The 13,147-nt window shown below is 58.5% G+C and overlaps 1 protein-coding gene across 7 annotated transcripts in view; it reads right to left on the reverse strand.

The window, feature by feature from the left end:
• BAIAP2 (BAR/IMD domain containing adaptor protein 2) overlaps positions 1-13,147 on the reverse strand; it is a 38,943-nt gene that overhangs the window by 4,247 nt on the left and 21,549 nt on the right. For 2 of the 7 annotated variants that reach the window (XM_066200521.1, XM_066200523.1), the window contains exons 7-13: positions 7,267-7,419; positions 5,593-5,820; positions 4,751-4,952; positions 4,107-4,308; positions 3,947-4,015; positions 3,595-3,757; positions 1,926-1,960 (exon numbers count right to left, since the gene is read on the reverse strand). In XM_066200521.1, coding sequence (XP_066056618.1) covers positions 1,926-1,960; positions 3,595-3,757; positions 3,947-4,015; positions 4,107-4,308; positions 4,751-4,952; positions 5,593-5,820; positions 7,267-7,419 — 1,052 coding nt within the window. Of the gene's footprint in view, positions 1-214; positions 1,440-1,925; positions 1,961-3,285; positions 3,385-3,594; positions 3,758-3,946; positions 4,016-4,106; positions 4,309-4,750; positions 4,953-5,592; positions 5,821-7,266; positions 7,420-13,147 lie in introns of those variants that run through there. The other 5 variants (XM_066200527.1, XM_066200526.1, XM_066200525.1 and 2 more) reach the window with 5 other exon arrangements.

Genomic DNA, 13,147 nt, shown 5'->3' on the forward strand with positions numbered 1-13,147 from the left:
CAGATGCTCAGGGAGAGGGGACCCGGCTCTAAAGCAGCTGTCGCTGCTCCCGCTCAGCGAAGCTGTTTAGTGCCGGCGGGGCTGAGTGCGCACAGGCAGCGTCCCCAGGGACGGAGCAGGGAACAAAAACACGGCCTGGGAATGCGCGGTGGGCGATGCAGGCGGTGAGGGCAGCACGCAGGCACGGCAGCCGAAAAAGACACCGAGGCCCAGCTCAATGCAATAAATAAAACTTTTATTCAAACAATAACTCAGTACAGGGCACAATTCTCTCTGGCTTTTAAAAAAAGGTTTTTCAGCACTTTACAATCTCCACACAGGCTTTGCTAGGCTGGGTTTGTGGTTTGTTTTTTTTTTTTCCCCCTCTACATTCAGTCATTCATCATGAAATATCCTGGGTTAAAAATCCTTAGCAAAATTCGGACATCGATGCAGGAGGGGCTCAGAACAGTGTGCCCGCAGGCGAGGAGATAACCCAAAAACTGGTCCAGGTGTGTGGGGGGGGTGGAGTCTATTGCCAGCAATGTCCCAGTAAACAGGCAATGTCAGAGGTCTTAAAAATCACATCAGAAAAAAGCGTGAACAGCTTTGCAGTGGAGACGGCCACGGGCACTAGGAGGGCTACGGCCGGGCTAGTGCGGGAGCGGGACCCCCAGTGTGGGGTGGGAGCCCCCCGGGCACTGCCGAGTGCCGGGGCTGCCTCGCTCAAGCCTGGTTTGGGGATGCGAGCAGTCCTCGGAGCCCCAGCCCTAACGTGAGGTAACAATACCTTGCTACAAAAAATATATATATATATTTATAAAACAACCAGGAGTAACCCTTCCGGGTGGGTTCCCACGGTCGGTGGGACCCCAGGCCAGAAGCAGCCCTTTCCCCGGGGCGGGAGCTCTGTGCCATCCGCTTCTCTCAAAGCCACCGCGGTGGGATGGAAGCGGATTGGGCCGAGTGGGAGGAGCGGGGACGCTGCCGCCCCTCCGGGAATGGCATCCTGGGTGCGGGCATCCCGGATGCTCAGTAACAGTACGGACACCAGAGGCCATGCATATGTGATCCAGTCTGGGAGTTTGGTCCAGGCTCGTGCGGGGCGGCCGGCGCGGCCCCTGGGGGGGGGACAGTGCATCGCTAACATCACACGGGAGGACAAACACCGGGTCCCACTAAGTGACAACTGCACCTGGGCTGTGAGCACAGACCTGGCAGCAGTTTCTGCTCCAAAAAGGCTTCAGAAACAAGGGCACTGTGAACACCAGGGAGGGGTGAGAAGCACCATGGTTTCCTTGAAGATCACAAGAGTTTCAAATCCAAAAGAAGTAGAGAAAGAGAAACGAAAGGGAAGGGGAAAAAAAAGGGGGGAAAGAAGCAGAAAGCTCTTCCAAGCAGCAAGGGGCCGCTGCGAGCCCAGGTGTCCTCACACCGTTGATACCAAACTGCCACTGCCGCTGCGGAACAAAGCACAGAGATGCCAGAGTGGCCGCGGGGCAGCACCGAGCCGGGAGCCCAGCTCCCCTCCCGGCACCGCGGGACCCAGCACGGACGGGACGGGCGGCGAGCACCACCCAGCCACGGGCCTGGCTTAGCCCCGAGAGCGAGGCGGGGCAGCTCCGAGGCAGAGGGGATGGAGAAGGTGCCGGGGAAAGACCGCGGAGCGGGGGCTCTCCGTGGCTTCACTATCCAGGCGCGAGCCCAGAGGAGGTTGGGAGATTTGACTCTCTGGAGGGGCATGAGGCTGGGGACACCAAGCTGACCCTGGGTCCTGCCCTCCCTGGGTCCCCCACACTCTCACAGATGAGACCTGGCCCCATCCCAGCCACTGCCAGTCCCCGGGGAGCCCATGCAGGGACCCCTGTGGGGGAACAGCCCCACGGCTTTGCCCACCACCAACACTAACAGTTCGCAGGGAATGTGACAGGAAGGTGACATCTTACCTGCTGACAGACCTCGTCCCGTAGTCATCGAGACCCTGTGGAGAGGAGGGGAGGAAACACAGTGAGGGACGTGTGCGCTGTGCCTATTCAGGGGCCACCAGAGGGTCACATGAACAAAACCAAAGTGCATCAGGAGCCAGGGCCAAGAACTGATGCATTTGGAGAGGAAAAGGAGATATGGAGATGATCAGAGTGGGATTCAGACAGCAGGGAGTGAAGTTGCACCACTCTGTAGAATTTATCTGGCCAGACATGGAAAGGTGACTGCTGGGAGAGCTCTGCTCTGCCCTGCCCAGCCCCTCTAGGAACAGAGTTCTGCTGCTCTGAGATGCTGAGACTGTTGGAAAGAGACTGCACAACTGAGACACCAGTGAAATGTTCTGTGGAAAGGGGGGTTGCCTGTATTCACTCCCACCAGAAACCCACAGGGTTTTGGACCATTTTCTCCTTTAGCCGGTGCTGAGCAGGCCTTGCAGGGAGGGACCGAGGGGCAGACAGGGAACCAGGCCCGAAGAACATCCCTCAAAGGCATCCCCCCTTGAGCAAGGGCCTGCTCTGGGATACAACTGGAGCAGCTCTGATCTCCAGAACAAACATGGGATCACTCCAGGAAAGAGGGAGAGTCTCTGGCCTTTGAGCTGGCCACGCAGCAGTGACCGGAGACCCACATTCCCACCTCCCCAGTCACAAAATACCAACCCCAGCAGCAAATCCTGCTGGAAAACCCCAGCAAAGCAGCAAGAAGTGGGGCTGTGCTTCCACCCCACTCCCTGCAGAGCAGAGCAGAGCAGATCCCAGCTGCCGCACTCTGTCAAGGGTTGATGCTGACTGCCCTTCTCTTTCCCTCCTCTCCCTATCAGCCCGCATGTGATGCCAGCACGGTTCATCCCGCTGTGCTCATTCTGGTGGGAGAGTTCTACTACACCAGTAGCTCTTGGGTTAGGCTGATCCCATCTGCTTTGTGCATCCTCCCTGGCTTTTTATCCAAGAAGCCCTGGGCTTGCTTTGGACACTCTGGAATCCTGTCCAGGATCTGCCCCAGTGTCCCCACGGGACTGTCACCGGCTTGAATTAGCACGTGCCAGAGAAAACACTTCCAGCTGCCTGTGAGCAGCCTGTTTCTGGTGGGAGACTCCCATGGAGTCGGCAAGTGTTGTCCTTTGGGGGTTTACGGGGCCGTTTTGTGCCACTGCCCCCCGTGCCTTGCCCGTTCCTCCCCATCCATCAGCTCCCTGCATCCCTTCACCCCAGGAGAGGTGCTGGGCAGGAGCAGGGTCCAGGCAAGGCACGCGGATCACCAGGCACAAAACAGCCAAACTTCCATAAATCCCAAGGGAAACATTGCAAGCGTCGGACTTACAGCTGTCGACCTAGTGTAAGGCTTGTAGTGAGCGGAGGGTGCTTGGCAGAGGCCACTGGCATAGTCTTTAATTGCACACCCATAGGGCATTAGGTAGTCCTAAAACAACGAACAGAGGTTGGAGAGCCGCCCTCGGCACCCCCACGCATCCGCAGCACACCAGGAACGCTCCCACTCATCCCATCCTGGGACAGGGAGCTGCAGATCCCTGGCCCCCACAGCAGGGACCGTGCGCAGGAAGCTGCTCCGGCATCCCCCATTCCTCAAACATCCCCCCCGGAGCGGGAGAAGCCAGCGGGAGAAGCTCACCTGGGAAAAGGCAGGCACGGCCACGCTGTATGGCCGCTGCTTGAAGGTGTTGCCGCCCTGTGCTGGGAAGGCCTGGGAGGCCATGCCATAGTCTGGCGGCGGGATGGAGATGTCATCCTTGTCCAGGAGGTTGCCAGTGCTGCTGCTCTTCCCTTGCTGCAAGCTGGGGGGCCCAGAGCAGAGGCATCAGCTCCATGCAGAGACCCCCAGGCCACCCATCCACTCATGGCAAACGCCACCCAGAAGCAGCAACCACCCCCCTGTGCTGTTGCTCCTAACAAGAATTCCTAAGGAGTTCCTAATTCCCATCCCAAGGACACAGACTCGCTGTCACCCTGCATGATGCTCCTACCTGGTGTGGACGCGCTCGCTGCCATCATTGTCAAGGACCCGTGTGTAGGAGAAAGGAAACCAGCCCCTCCTGAAAGACAAAGATGGGGATGAAGCCAAACCCAGCTCTGCCCGTGGAGCATCCGGATAAGGCTGCTCCTGAGGACACTCGGCACACTCACATTTTGGTTTTCTCGCTCTCTCCGTAGTGCCAGCCGTCCCTGGCCTCGGGCACCAGCAGTGTGATGAGGTCCCCCTCTTTGAAGCTCAGGAGGGTGCTGTTATCCCCGGCAGCATGCGAGAAAATCGCCTGCACCCTCGTCCGGCCGTTCCTCTCGAGCCCGGCGGCCATGGAGCTGGAGCGTGGCAGTGTCTTGTTTTCAGCTAGGGGAACAGAGACCCGTGGGTGCCCCAAATCCCTGACCCCAAGACACAGGACAGGCCCCCACACTTCCTTCCTTCAGCCTAGGTTGCACTAAAACCTTCAGGGCGACTCACACCTTCCCCCTCAACAAGCAGGATCAGACCCTCAGCATCATCCACCAGCCATGGCAAAGGGAGCAGGTTCCCTGTGCCAGATTCCACAAGATTTTCCTCCTGGAAATTCTGTGAAATCCCAGGGCAGGGCCCAGCTCCAGCATTTCCTAACGCCCAGGCCAAGAGCCACGAGCAGCATCTGACACCAAGGGAATGCTGTTGGTCTCTGTCTCCCCACACCCAGCACCCCAATAACCATGCCCAGCTGGTCCCCTGGACCTCTCCTATGGCACTGCCCGACACAGCCCCTGGCACACCAGTGCCCCTGGCAACGGGGCCGGGGCCTCACCTGAGGCGTAGCTGTTTTTCGGTGGCACGTTTTTGCGAACTGGGAGTGTATTGGAGTAAGAGTCACTCAGCTGCTTCTGAGGCTGGGGAGGAGATAAAGATTTGGGCTGTGCTGGCTTCATCTCAGACCAGTGGTTGTACCCGTCGCTGTCAGAGCCCGAGACTCCGTTCATCACTGGCATGGCCTCCTGCGCCGACATGCGCTGCGAGAGAGGAGGGGAGGGGGACAGGGAGTGGCTTCATTAGGGCATCCCCCTGCAGCTTCCCAGTGCGACACAGCTCCAGGGAGAGAGGCAAATTGGAGCTTTGTCCTCTTGGGTTAGGTCCCACCCCAACCAAACTGCTCTGGGAGGAGCAGTGGGGTCATGTCAATGGCATTTTACTGCTCTGAGCTCCCCTGCACCTGCCAATTCCCTGCTGAGCTCTACTGCTCAGCTCATGCCCCCACATCAGGTGGACACTCTCTTCTGAAGAGTCCTTCATCCCACAGGTCACTCCAGGCCTTTCTCCCACAGTTACTGGGGTACCTGGGTTCAGCCCCACAGCTTGGGGTCCAGCCTGGACAGGCAGGTCCAGTTTGTGGGTTCCCCAAACAGCCCTGGGGAGCCCCTCCTCTGTCAGAGCTCACTGACTCTAGCAGGATGAGGTGGGACAGGCTGCCTTGTCCCCAGGCCAGGCTCCTTCCCACATGCCAGGATGGCACAGCACGGAGCTGCCCATCCCTGCCATCAGTGACAGTCCATCCAAGGGCAACTTGCCGAGGACAGCGGTGACACCGGCCTGGGCTCGTCCCTCCGGCTTTGCTCAGAAGGGCAGCACAGCTTCCACCACAGAGATACTTACTCCTACAAAAGGTGCCAGCTCCGGGGGGACAGGGAGAGGTTTGGCACCAGGGATGGGGTCAGAGATGATGAGGTTGGACTTGGATGTGGACAGAGGGCTGGGCATAATGGTGCCATTGCTGCTGGCAGCCATCTGCTGCATCAGCTGTATGGCGCGGTCCGGGATCTTGTTGGGATCCGAGCAGGATTGCTGCCACAGCGGCAGCTTCTGCGTCAGCATCTCCTTCCCCTGCAAGAGCAGAATGAGTCATGAGGGCACAGGGGTGCAGGTGGCCAGCCCCCACTCCCTGGGCAGCACCACATGGATCCAGGGCTGAGCTGGTCTGGGATTGATCAATGGCTCTGTGCATGGCCGAGATAACACACAGGGGCATCCTGCTTCCAGGCTCTGACGGCAGCAGAGCCAGGAAGGTATCATGAAAAATGGGAATGAGGGAAGGAAAAGGTAATCCATCTCCCCAGTTTATTCCAAGATAATCTGTGTGCAGCATCTCCAGGCTGCAGGGAGCTGGGCAGGGAGCTGGCTCCCACGTGGAGCAGAGAAATAAAACCAGCCTGAAGCTTGGCAGGGCATAGCCCGTGCTCCAGACTGTCCACAGATCCCAAGGCATGAGCTGCTTCTTTTGGGTGCTCAGCCCCAACAGCCTCCAGGCTCCTCTGCTCTATCCAAGCCCCACTGCTCCCTGCCTGTAGGACAGGCAGCCACCTGCTACCATGCTCCAAGGGGGAAGAGATGGAGACGAACTTGTCCTTATTCACCCAGAATGTACCAGCATCCCGTTGTGTGACTCAGGGGGGGAAGAGTCCCAACCCCCTCGAGATCACTCCCCAGTACAGCCAAGGGTGACTAGATGTCTCTGCTGTGCCTCATCTGGAGATAAAATGCACTTCAGAGTATCAAAACCTCTCTAAATCAAATTTCGAAGTCCCTGCATATTTCCCCAACACCAGCCAGTGGGTCCAGCCTCCTGATGCTGTGGAGCATCCTGCAGGAGCCAAGGGCAGCAGCAGGATGGAGTTTTTAGCAGGACACCCACCATGCTCTGGACAAGCCACCTGCAAAATCACCCCGTGTGCTGCTGCAGCAAGGTTTTGGTTTGTTCCTGCTGACCGCCAGCCCTGGGGGGTATTTTTCCTCTCCTGCACTAAGCTCACCACGCCAAGTGTGGATCCATGCTGTGGATGTGCCAGGACAGAGCTGACTAATCCCAACTCCCTCTCCTGCTCCAGTGCCAAGCGTGGCGGTGACAGATGGCTGCTGTGAGCCACGGAGGGCGGTGGTGGGGAACAACCAGAACAGGAGCACGAGGCTGCGGGAGCAGCGCCGGCACTCCCAGCCCTCGTCTGCATGGATTCTGCTCCAGACCCATGCAGGTGCTGCAGCTTCCCAGGCGGGCAGGGGGCAGCTCCCGCCCTGCTGCAGGACACGTGGGCAGCCGTGAGCAGGAGGGATATGGAGTTGCTACGGGCAGGAGGGATTTGGAGCAGCTGCTCCTGCTGGGGCATCTTCCCTGGAGTCACCTGCTGGTCCATCACCCCCTCAGTCCCCCGAGCTGCAGGGGCCGCACCAGCTGTGGCTTTTGGGATATCAGGCTGTTCTATGGGATGCAGCTTGAGCTGGGAGCATCCACCCAGTGATGGGGCAGCCAGGACCGGCTCAGCGGGTCCCACTCACCTTGGCGTGGTAGGTGATGGCGCTCTTGGCCACCGCGCACTGTTTCTCCACCAGGAAGCAGAACCGTCTCCTCTCTTCTGTCAGAGCTGTCTTGTAGCCGTCCGAGACGTAGTTTTCCAGCTCCCCTTGCTTGTTGCTGATGGCTTCGATGTACTGGAACAGAGAGAGGAGCAGGGAGGGGGCTGCCGGCAGCGCTGCCCACCAACACGGGGCAGGGGGTGCCGCGGAGAGGGGCGGGCAGTGCGGGCGGGGACCCCGGCACGGGACACACACGTGTGCCTGCACAGCCCCCCAGCCCGCCCTTACTCATCGGAGCCCCCCACGCAGAGGCGCTGACTCAGCCCGTGGGCTGCACGGGACGAGCTGTACCCGGCGGCCGCCCGCTCACCACCCGGGCTCGGAGGCGCTGCCGGGGGCCGGGGGCTGCCCCGATGGCCCGGGACAGGCAGCGGCCCCCGCAGCCCCTGGCTCGGCCCTGCCCTGCCAGCGCACAAACCAGCGTGGCTCCCGGCCCGCCCCAGCATCTCCCCTGCTGGCCGGGTTGTGCCGAATCCCTGCCTGCTGTCAGGGGATGGCACAGGGACCCTGCCACACCAGCACCTCTAAAACTACCTGCAGACACTGTGGCCCTGCCAGTGCCAGCAGCCGGATGCTCCTCTGCTGGCTCTGTTCTCCTGATGTGACAGGTGCCAGCACGGCTGTGCCACGCTGGGCTCTGCCAGCACCACACCTGGCAGAGCAGCAGCACACAGGCTGCGCTGGGGGAACCCGGCTGCTTTGCCCTGTGTGATGGAAAGGTGGCACAGGGGACTCCAGGGCAGCACCAGCCTCCCTAAACACAGAACACACCAGGTGCCCCCAGCTCCCTGACCTCATCACCTTCTCCTCCCTTTGTCCCTTTGGATGCTCCCAGCTTCCACCTGCCATGTGGCACTAGGGGAGCAGCCACCGAGGCTCTGAAAGCACCACCTCTCACCCATCACTGTCCCACACTGTGACACTTCCTTGCCACCATCTCCTCCCTAGGACAGTGGGACCACGACACTGGAAAGCCACAACATCCGCAGCCCAGGCAGGGTTGGACCTGCATCAGGCAGCTCAAGCTTCTCTGAGACGGGAATTAAACTGGAAATTCAGGGCCCAAAGCAGCTTTGCTGCTTCTTCACGGTTTTCAGTTATTTTTAGCATGCTACAATATTTATTAGCAGATACATAAAATGGAGCAAGCCAACAAAAGGAGCAAGATTCAGTGACATCCCAGACTTCAAAGGGGGATTATTTTGGGGCTGGACCTGCTCCTGGCTCCCACCCTGCTCTGAGCAGCCCCTGAGAGCAAACCCTGGTGCCAGAGCCAGCAGGTTTTGGGTCTTCCCACACTGCACCAACCTGGGTGAAGGAAAGGGGGTCAGTGAGAAATGGATTCAAAACCTGGTTTGCAACCAACAACCCTATTTCAAAGAGAATTTTTTCCTCCAAAATAAGAAAAACCAGGGCAAGCGCCCGTGGCCATGAGGAGAAATAAGCAAAGGGAACCGAGCTGATGCCACTGGGCACACAAGTAGAAGTGATGGAGGTTTTGGCATCACCCCGAAGCAAGGATACAGGGCACGGCATTTGAGAGCCGGGCAGCAGCCAGGCTGTGCCAGCACAGAGGTGCTGGGGCCAGTCTGGCACAGGAAGAGGCGGCAGCAGCCCTGGGCACACAAAGCCCCTGGAGGAGCGATGCAGGCGGCCGGAGGAGGATGCGCTGGGGAAGGCAGCACGCCGCCTCCTCCCGGGTATTATTAGCCTGGGAACAGCGCAGGGACAGAGCCCAGAGGCAGCAGCCTGGCAGCGGCGATGGGAGCTGGGGAATGGATGCCTCAGTGCCAGCCTGGAGAGTCCCCAGCCCCTCCGTGCCCGGGATGGACCGAGCCCTGCTGCCCCCACCCATCTGCATTAGGGCAGCCCCATAAGAAGTTTTTATCCGAGAGGAAGGGGCAGAGCCCCATTTCTGGAAGGAAAACGCAACCCTGAAATCGCAGGAGCACACACAGACCCCAACCCCCAAAACTCATCCTGCTTAATTTACTAACTGGGTCATCAAGAACGAGAAGGTGAGGAGCGAAAAGAGCTCAGCTCCAGCTAATTTGGTTCAGTAGCACAAGGCCCATCCTGCCACAATTCCCCGCGGGATCACCATCCCCGAGTCGGGCAGTGCCGTGCCCCGGCAGGCGGGCGGGCACGGCTCCAGCCCAGACACACCACAACACAGGGAGAAACCCTGATCTGAGCAGCGGGAGATCTCCAGCTCTCACCAGGATTTAAATACGCAGGTACAAGCCTTATTTACACCCCTGCTCTCAGGCTGGTTTTGCAAGGCTCCTGCTAATTCCTGTGCTGAGGAAAGGCTTGTCTCAGCCAGTCGGAACACGCCGCTCTGCGAGCGCAGAGCCCACGCTCTAAACTTAGTACTCAGAGCTTTATATACTTTATGTAAATATGCTCCGTGTGCCATTGATTTATCCAGAGCCTTAATTTTACACTTTGTTCCATCACAAAATGGCGAGCGACACTCCTTGTTCACGAGGTGGTTTTCAGTTTGGGTTTGCTCAGAATGACAGTGGGCTTTCAGATAACGCCCAGAAAGGCAAATTTAAATAAAAAAGCCTGTTAAATATGCCAGATGCACGGGGGAAAAGTAACACACAAAGCATGGTGTAAGATCTCGGGACTACACTTCAAGGAGTAGCTCTGCCTTACTCAGGAGTGAGGCTTCACCTGCAGCCAGGTGCCCACCAGGACCTCAGGGCTGCTGCTCTCATCTCCATTGCCCAGAAATGGGGGAAATCTCAGCCACCCCACACTCTGAACCACAGCCACACACCTTTCTCATGGTGTTTGCCTTTCTTTGGCATGACTCGATCCCCTGTAAGGGCTGGGGGAAGGCGCTTCCCTGCCAGGCTCAGCACTTTCCCCAAGACCCCACTGACAAGCACAAACTACACAAGCACTGCATTGTAAATTGAGACCATGATTGAGGTCGTCAGCTTCGAATCTACATTTTAAGAAACATCTAAATAAAATCCCAGTTCTAAACAGGAAAAAGAAACCCCATTTGTGACCCGAGCAGGCGGGGAGGCAGCCAGGGCAATGGTCGCACCCAAAGCCACAGCACACACCAGAGCCACCCAACAGCTCCAGAAAATCTTTTCTGGGTTTCTAGGTTGGAGAGGCCTCAAATAACTCCCCCGTGCCGCCCCCCCCCCCCCCGCCTCCCGCATCCACTTCCAATTCACCGGGAGCCGCTGACCTAATTAGCAGTGTCAGCACGTGGCGGCGCCGGGCAGAGGCTTTGGCACAGGCTTTGGCACAGGCTGCTGCCGTGGGGCCGGGCTGGCACAGCCGGGGCTCCTGCCTGCTCCTGGGGCACCCCCGGCTGTGGGGGCCCAGCCGGGCACCCCCCAGAGCCGGGCACACGAGCGCTGCTGGAGCCAAGCTGGGCGGTCCCTGCTCCAAAGCCAAAACGAGTCCCCCCCGCGGGTCAGACGGAGAATTAGGAGCACGAGCACATGAAAAGGGAACAAGCTGCTGCCAAATCCCAGCTGGAGCAGCCGCTGTTGTCCCACACAGACAGCCAGGGCACACAGCCCTGCCACTTCCCCAACGCCACGGTGACAGCTCGGGGAGGGGTGGAGATCAAAGAGCAGCTGAGAAATGTCAAGCCCCGAGTCGTGTGGAGCACACGCTGCTGTCAGCGCAGGTGGAGCAGCACCGAGCTCCAGCCGAGCCTTTGATAACCACAGCCCTGCTGGGAAATGAGTTCAAACCTCCCATCCCAGCCAGCATCCTGCAAACACAGGGAATACAAGCCAACGGCAGTGCTGAGCTCCACCACAGAAATCATCACCACGGATCCCTCTTAGATCCTTCACAGATCCTGACCAGGCTGAGCCAAGGAGTGACCCTAGGGACAAGAGGGGATGCCCAGGAGGCAGGAGCTGCCTTGGGGTCACCAGCATGGCACAGCCATGAGTTTTGGGAGCAGAAAACCAAAGGGAGCACGTGGCAGGCACGCTTCCATCCAGCACCGGGAGGGATGCAGAGAGGGAGGGGCTGTGCCAACTCCAGCTCTCATCCCAAGGAGGGATTTGGTCAGAGCCAGTGGCACAGCAGGATGTGTGGGAAAAGAGAAAGGAAAGGTCAGGGAAGAGAGAGGACTGTGCTGGATCGATGCAGCAGGCTGAAATACCTGGAAGGAGTAAACACACAAAGAAGGGAAGATTTGTTTAGGCAATCATGAGGGAGAATAGCTAGAAATGGGATAAGATAAAAAAGAAGTTAGGCTGATTAGCAAGGGAAGAGCATCTGAGCCGGGGAACAGACTCAAGGCAAACCTGCTGAAACCCCACCACAGCACAGAGGCAAAATGAGCAGAACAAGCAGCCAGGGATGCTCAGCCCGGGCAGCTTTTCCTCATTCCCAGAAATCGCTCCTTGCGAGGCAGCTGGCAGACCCTGGAGCAGCCTCGGGGGAGGCACCATCCCCTCCTGGCTGCTGCAGCTCCCACACACGACCCAAGTGTGCCAGAGGGAGGGAGGGAGGGAGGGTGGTGTGTCCAGCCAGGCACAGCAATGCTGGATCTGAGCCCGGGGCTATCCGAGGCTCTTCCACGGCCAGGAAACAGAGCAGAGCTCAGGATGAGCCCTAACCCAACCTCTCCTGTAATATGGGAAATAAAACAGCCCCACAGCAAGGAATGGCCACCACAGATCACTGCAGGACCCCAAACGCATTTCCCTGCCTTCTGCAGGGTCACTGACCCTCCAAAGCCACAGGAGCCCCCCAGAACCACACAGGCACAGCAGCGCCCTGCACGTTTCCCAGGGAGAGGACAACTTCCCCCTGCCCTGCACAGCACCAGCACCCCCAGGCAGGAGAAGGGAAGGCCCTGGCCCCTGATGTGCTGCCCACCAGCCTCCCCCGCTTGGCTGCAGCCAGAGATCCGTGGGGACGCTGGGACACGGCTACTGATGGTTATCCAAGGTGATGGAAAAGGCAGAGCAGATCCTGGGGAGCCAACCCCAAGAGCCCGCGCGCTCCGGGGACGCCAGGCTGCCTCTCTCCCCCGGGAAGGGCTGTCTCCCCTCGTTATGGTCACATCTGCAGCAGCCCCAGCCACGCACACATGTGGTGTTACATAAAATCCAGAGAGCAAAGCAGCCGGGGAGCGCTGGCTCCAGCAGGCGCTTCACCTTCTCCTGCCTAGAACGTTCCCTCCGTGCAGGAACACCCTGGATCAGCACCTCAATGCACAGATTTGGTACCCAAATGCTCATGACACAGCTCTGAGCTGCACAGGCACTTCCAGGAACACTTCCAGGGATGAGGCGACCACAGTTGCTCTGGGCACCCTGTGCCAGGGCCTCACCCCCCCACAGGGAAGAATTTCTCTGCAATAGCCCATCTAACCCTGCCCTCTGGCAGTGGGAAGCCATTCCCCCTGTCCTGTCACTCCAGGCCTTGTCAAAGTCCCTCTGCAGCTCTCTTGGAGCCTCTTTGGATGCTGGAAGTGGCTTCTCTACTCTTCTCTTGCTGGGTTTGGGTACATATCCTCCTCAGCCTAAATCCCAGTCAAACCTGGAGAGAGTCACCTGGAGCCGCTAAGCTTTGAGTCCTTCCCTATTTGACTTTCACATAAACTCATAACCTGGTTTGTACAAACTCCCTGTCATTTGGAGCTTCCTGACCTACACCTAAAATTATTTCTCCTGATGGGAATATCCAAATGAGGTTTCAATGACAAAAGTTTATAAAACCCCACAGGTTATTTGGCACAGTGGTACTTAATGCTTAAAACATTCCCATGGGAGCAGGGGTGAGTGAAGGCAGAGGCTGAGCT

The sequence above is a fragment of the Chamaea fasciata genome, unplaced genomic scaffold (genome assembly GCF_029207755.1).
Source record: "Chamaea fasciata isolate MVZ Bird 193981 ecotype frontalis unplaced genomic scaffold, bChaFas1.0.hap1 SCAF_19, whole genome shotgun sequence".
NCBI lineage: Eukaryota > Metazoa > Chordata > Aves > Passeriformes > Sylviidae > Chamaea > Chamaea fasciata.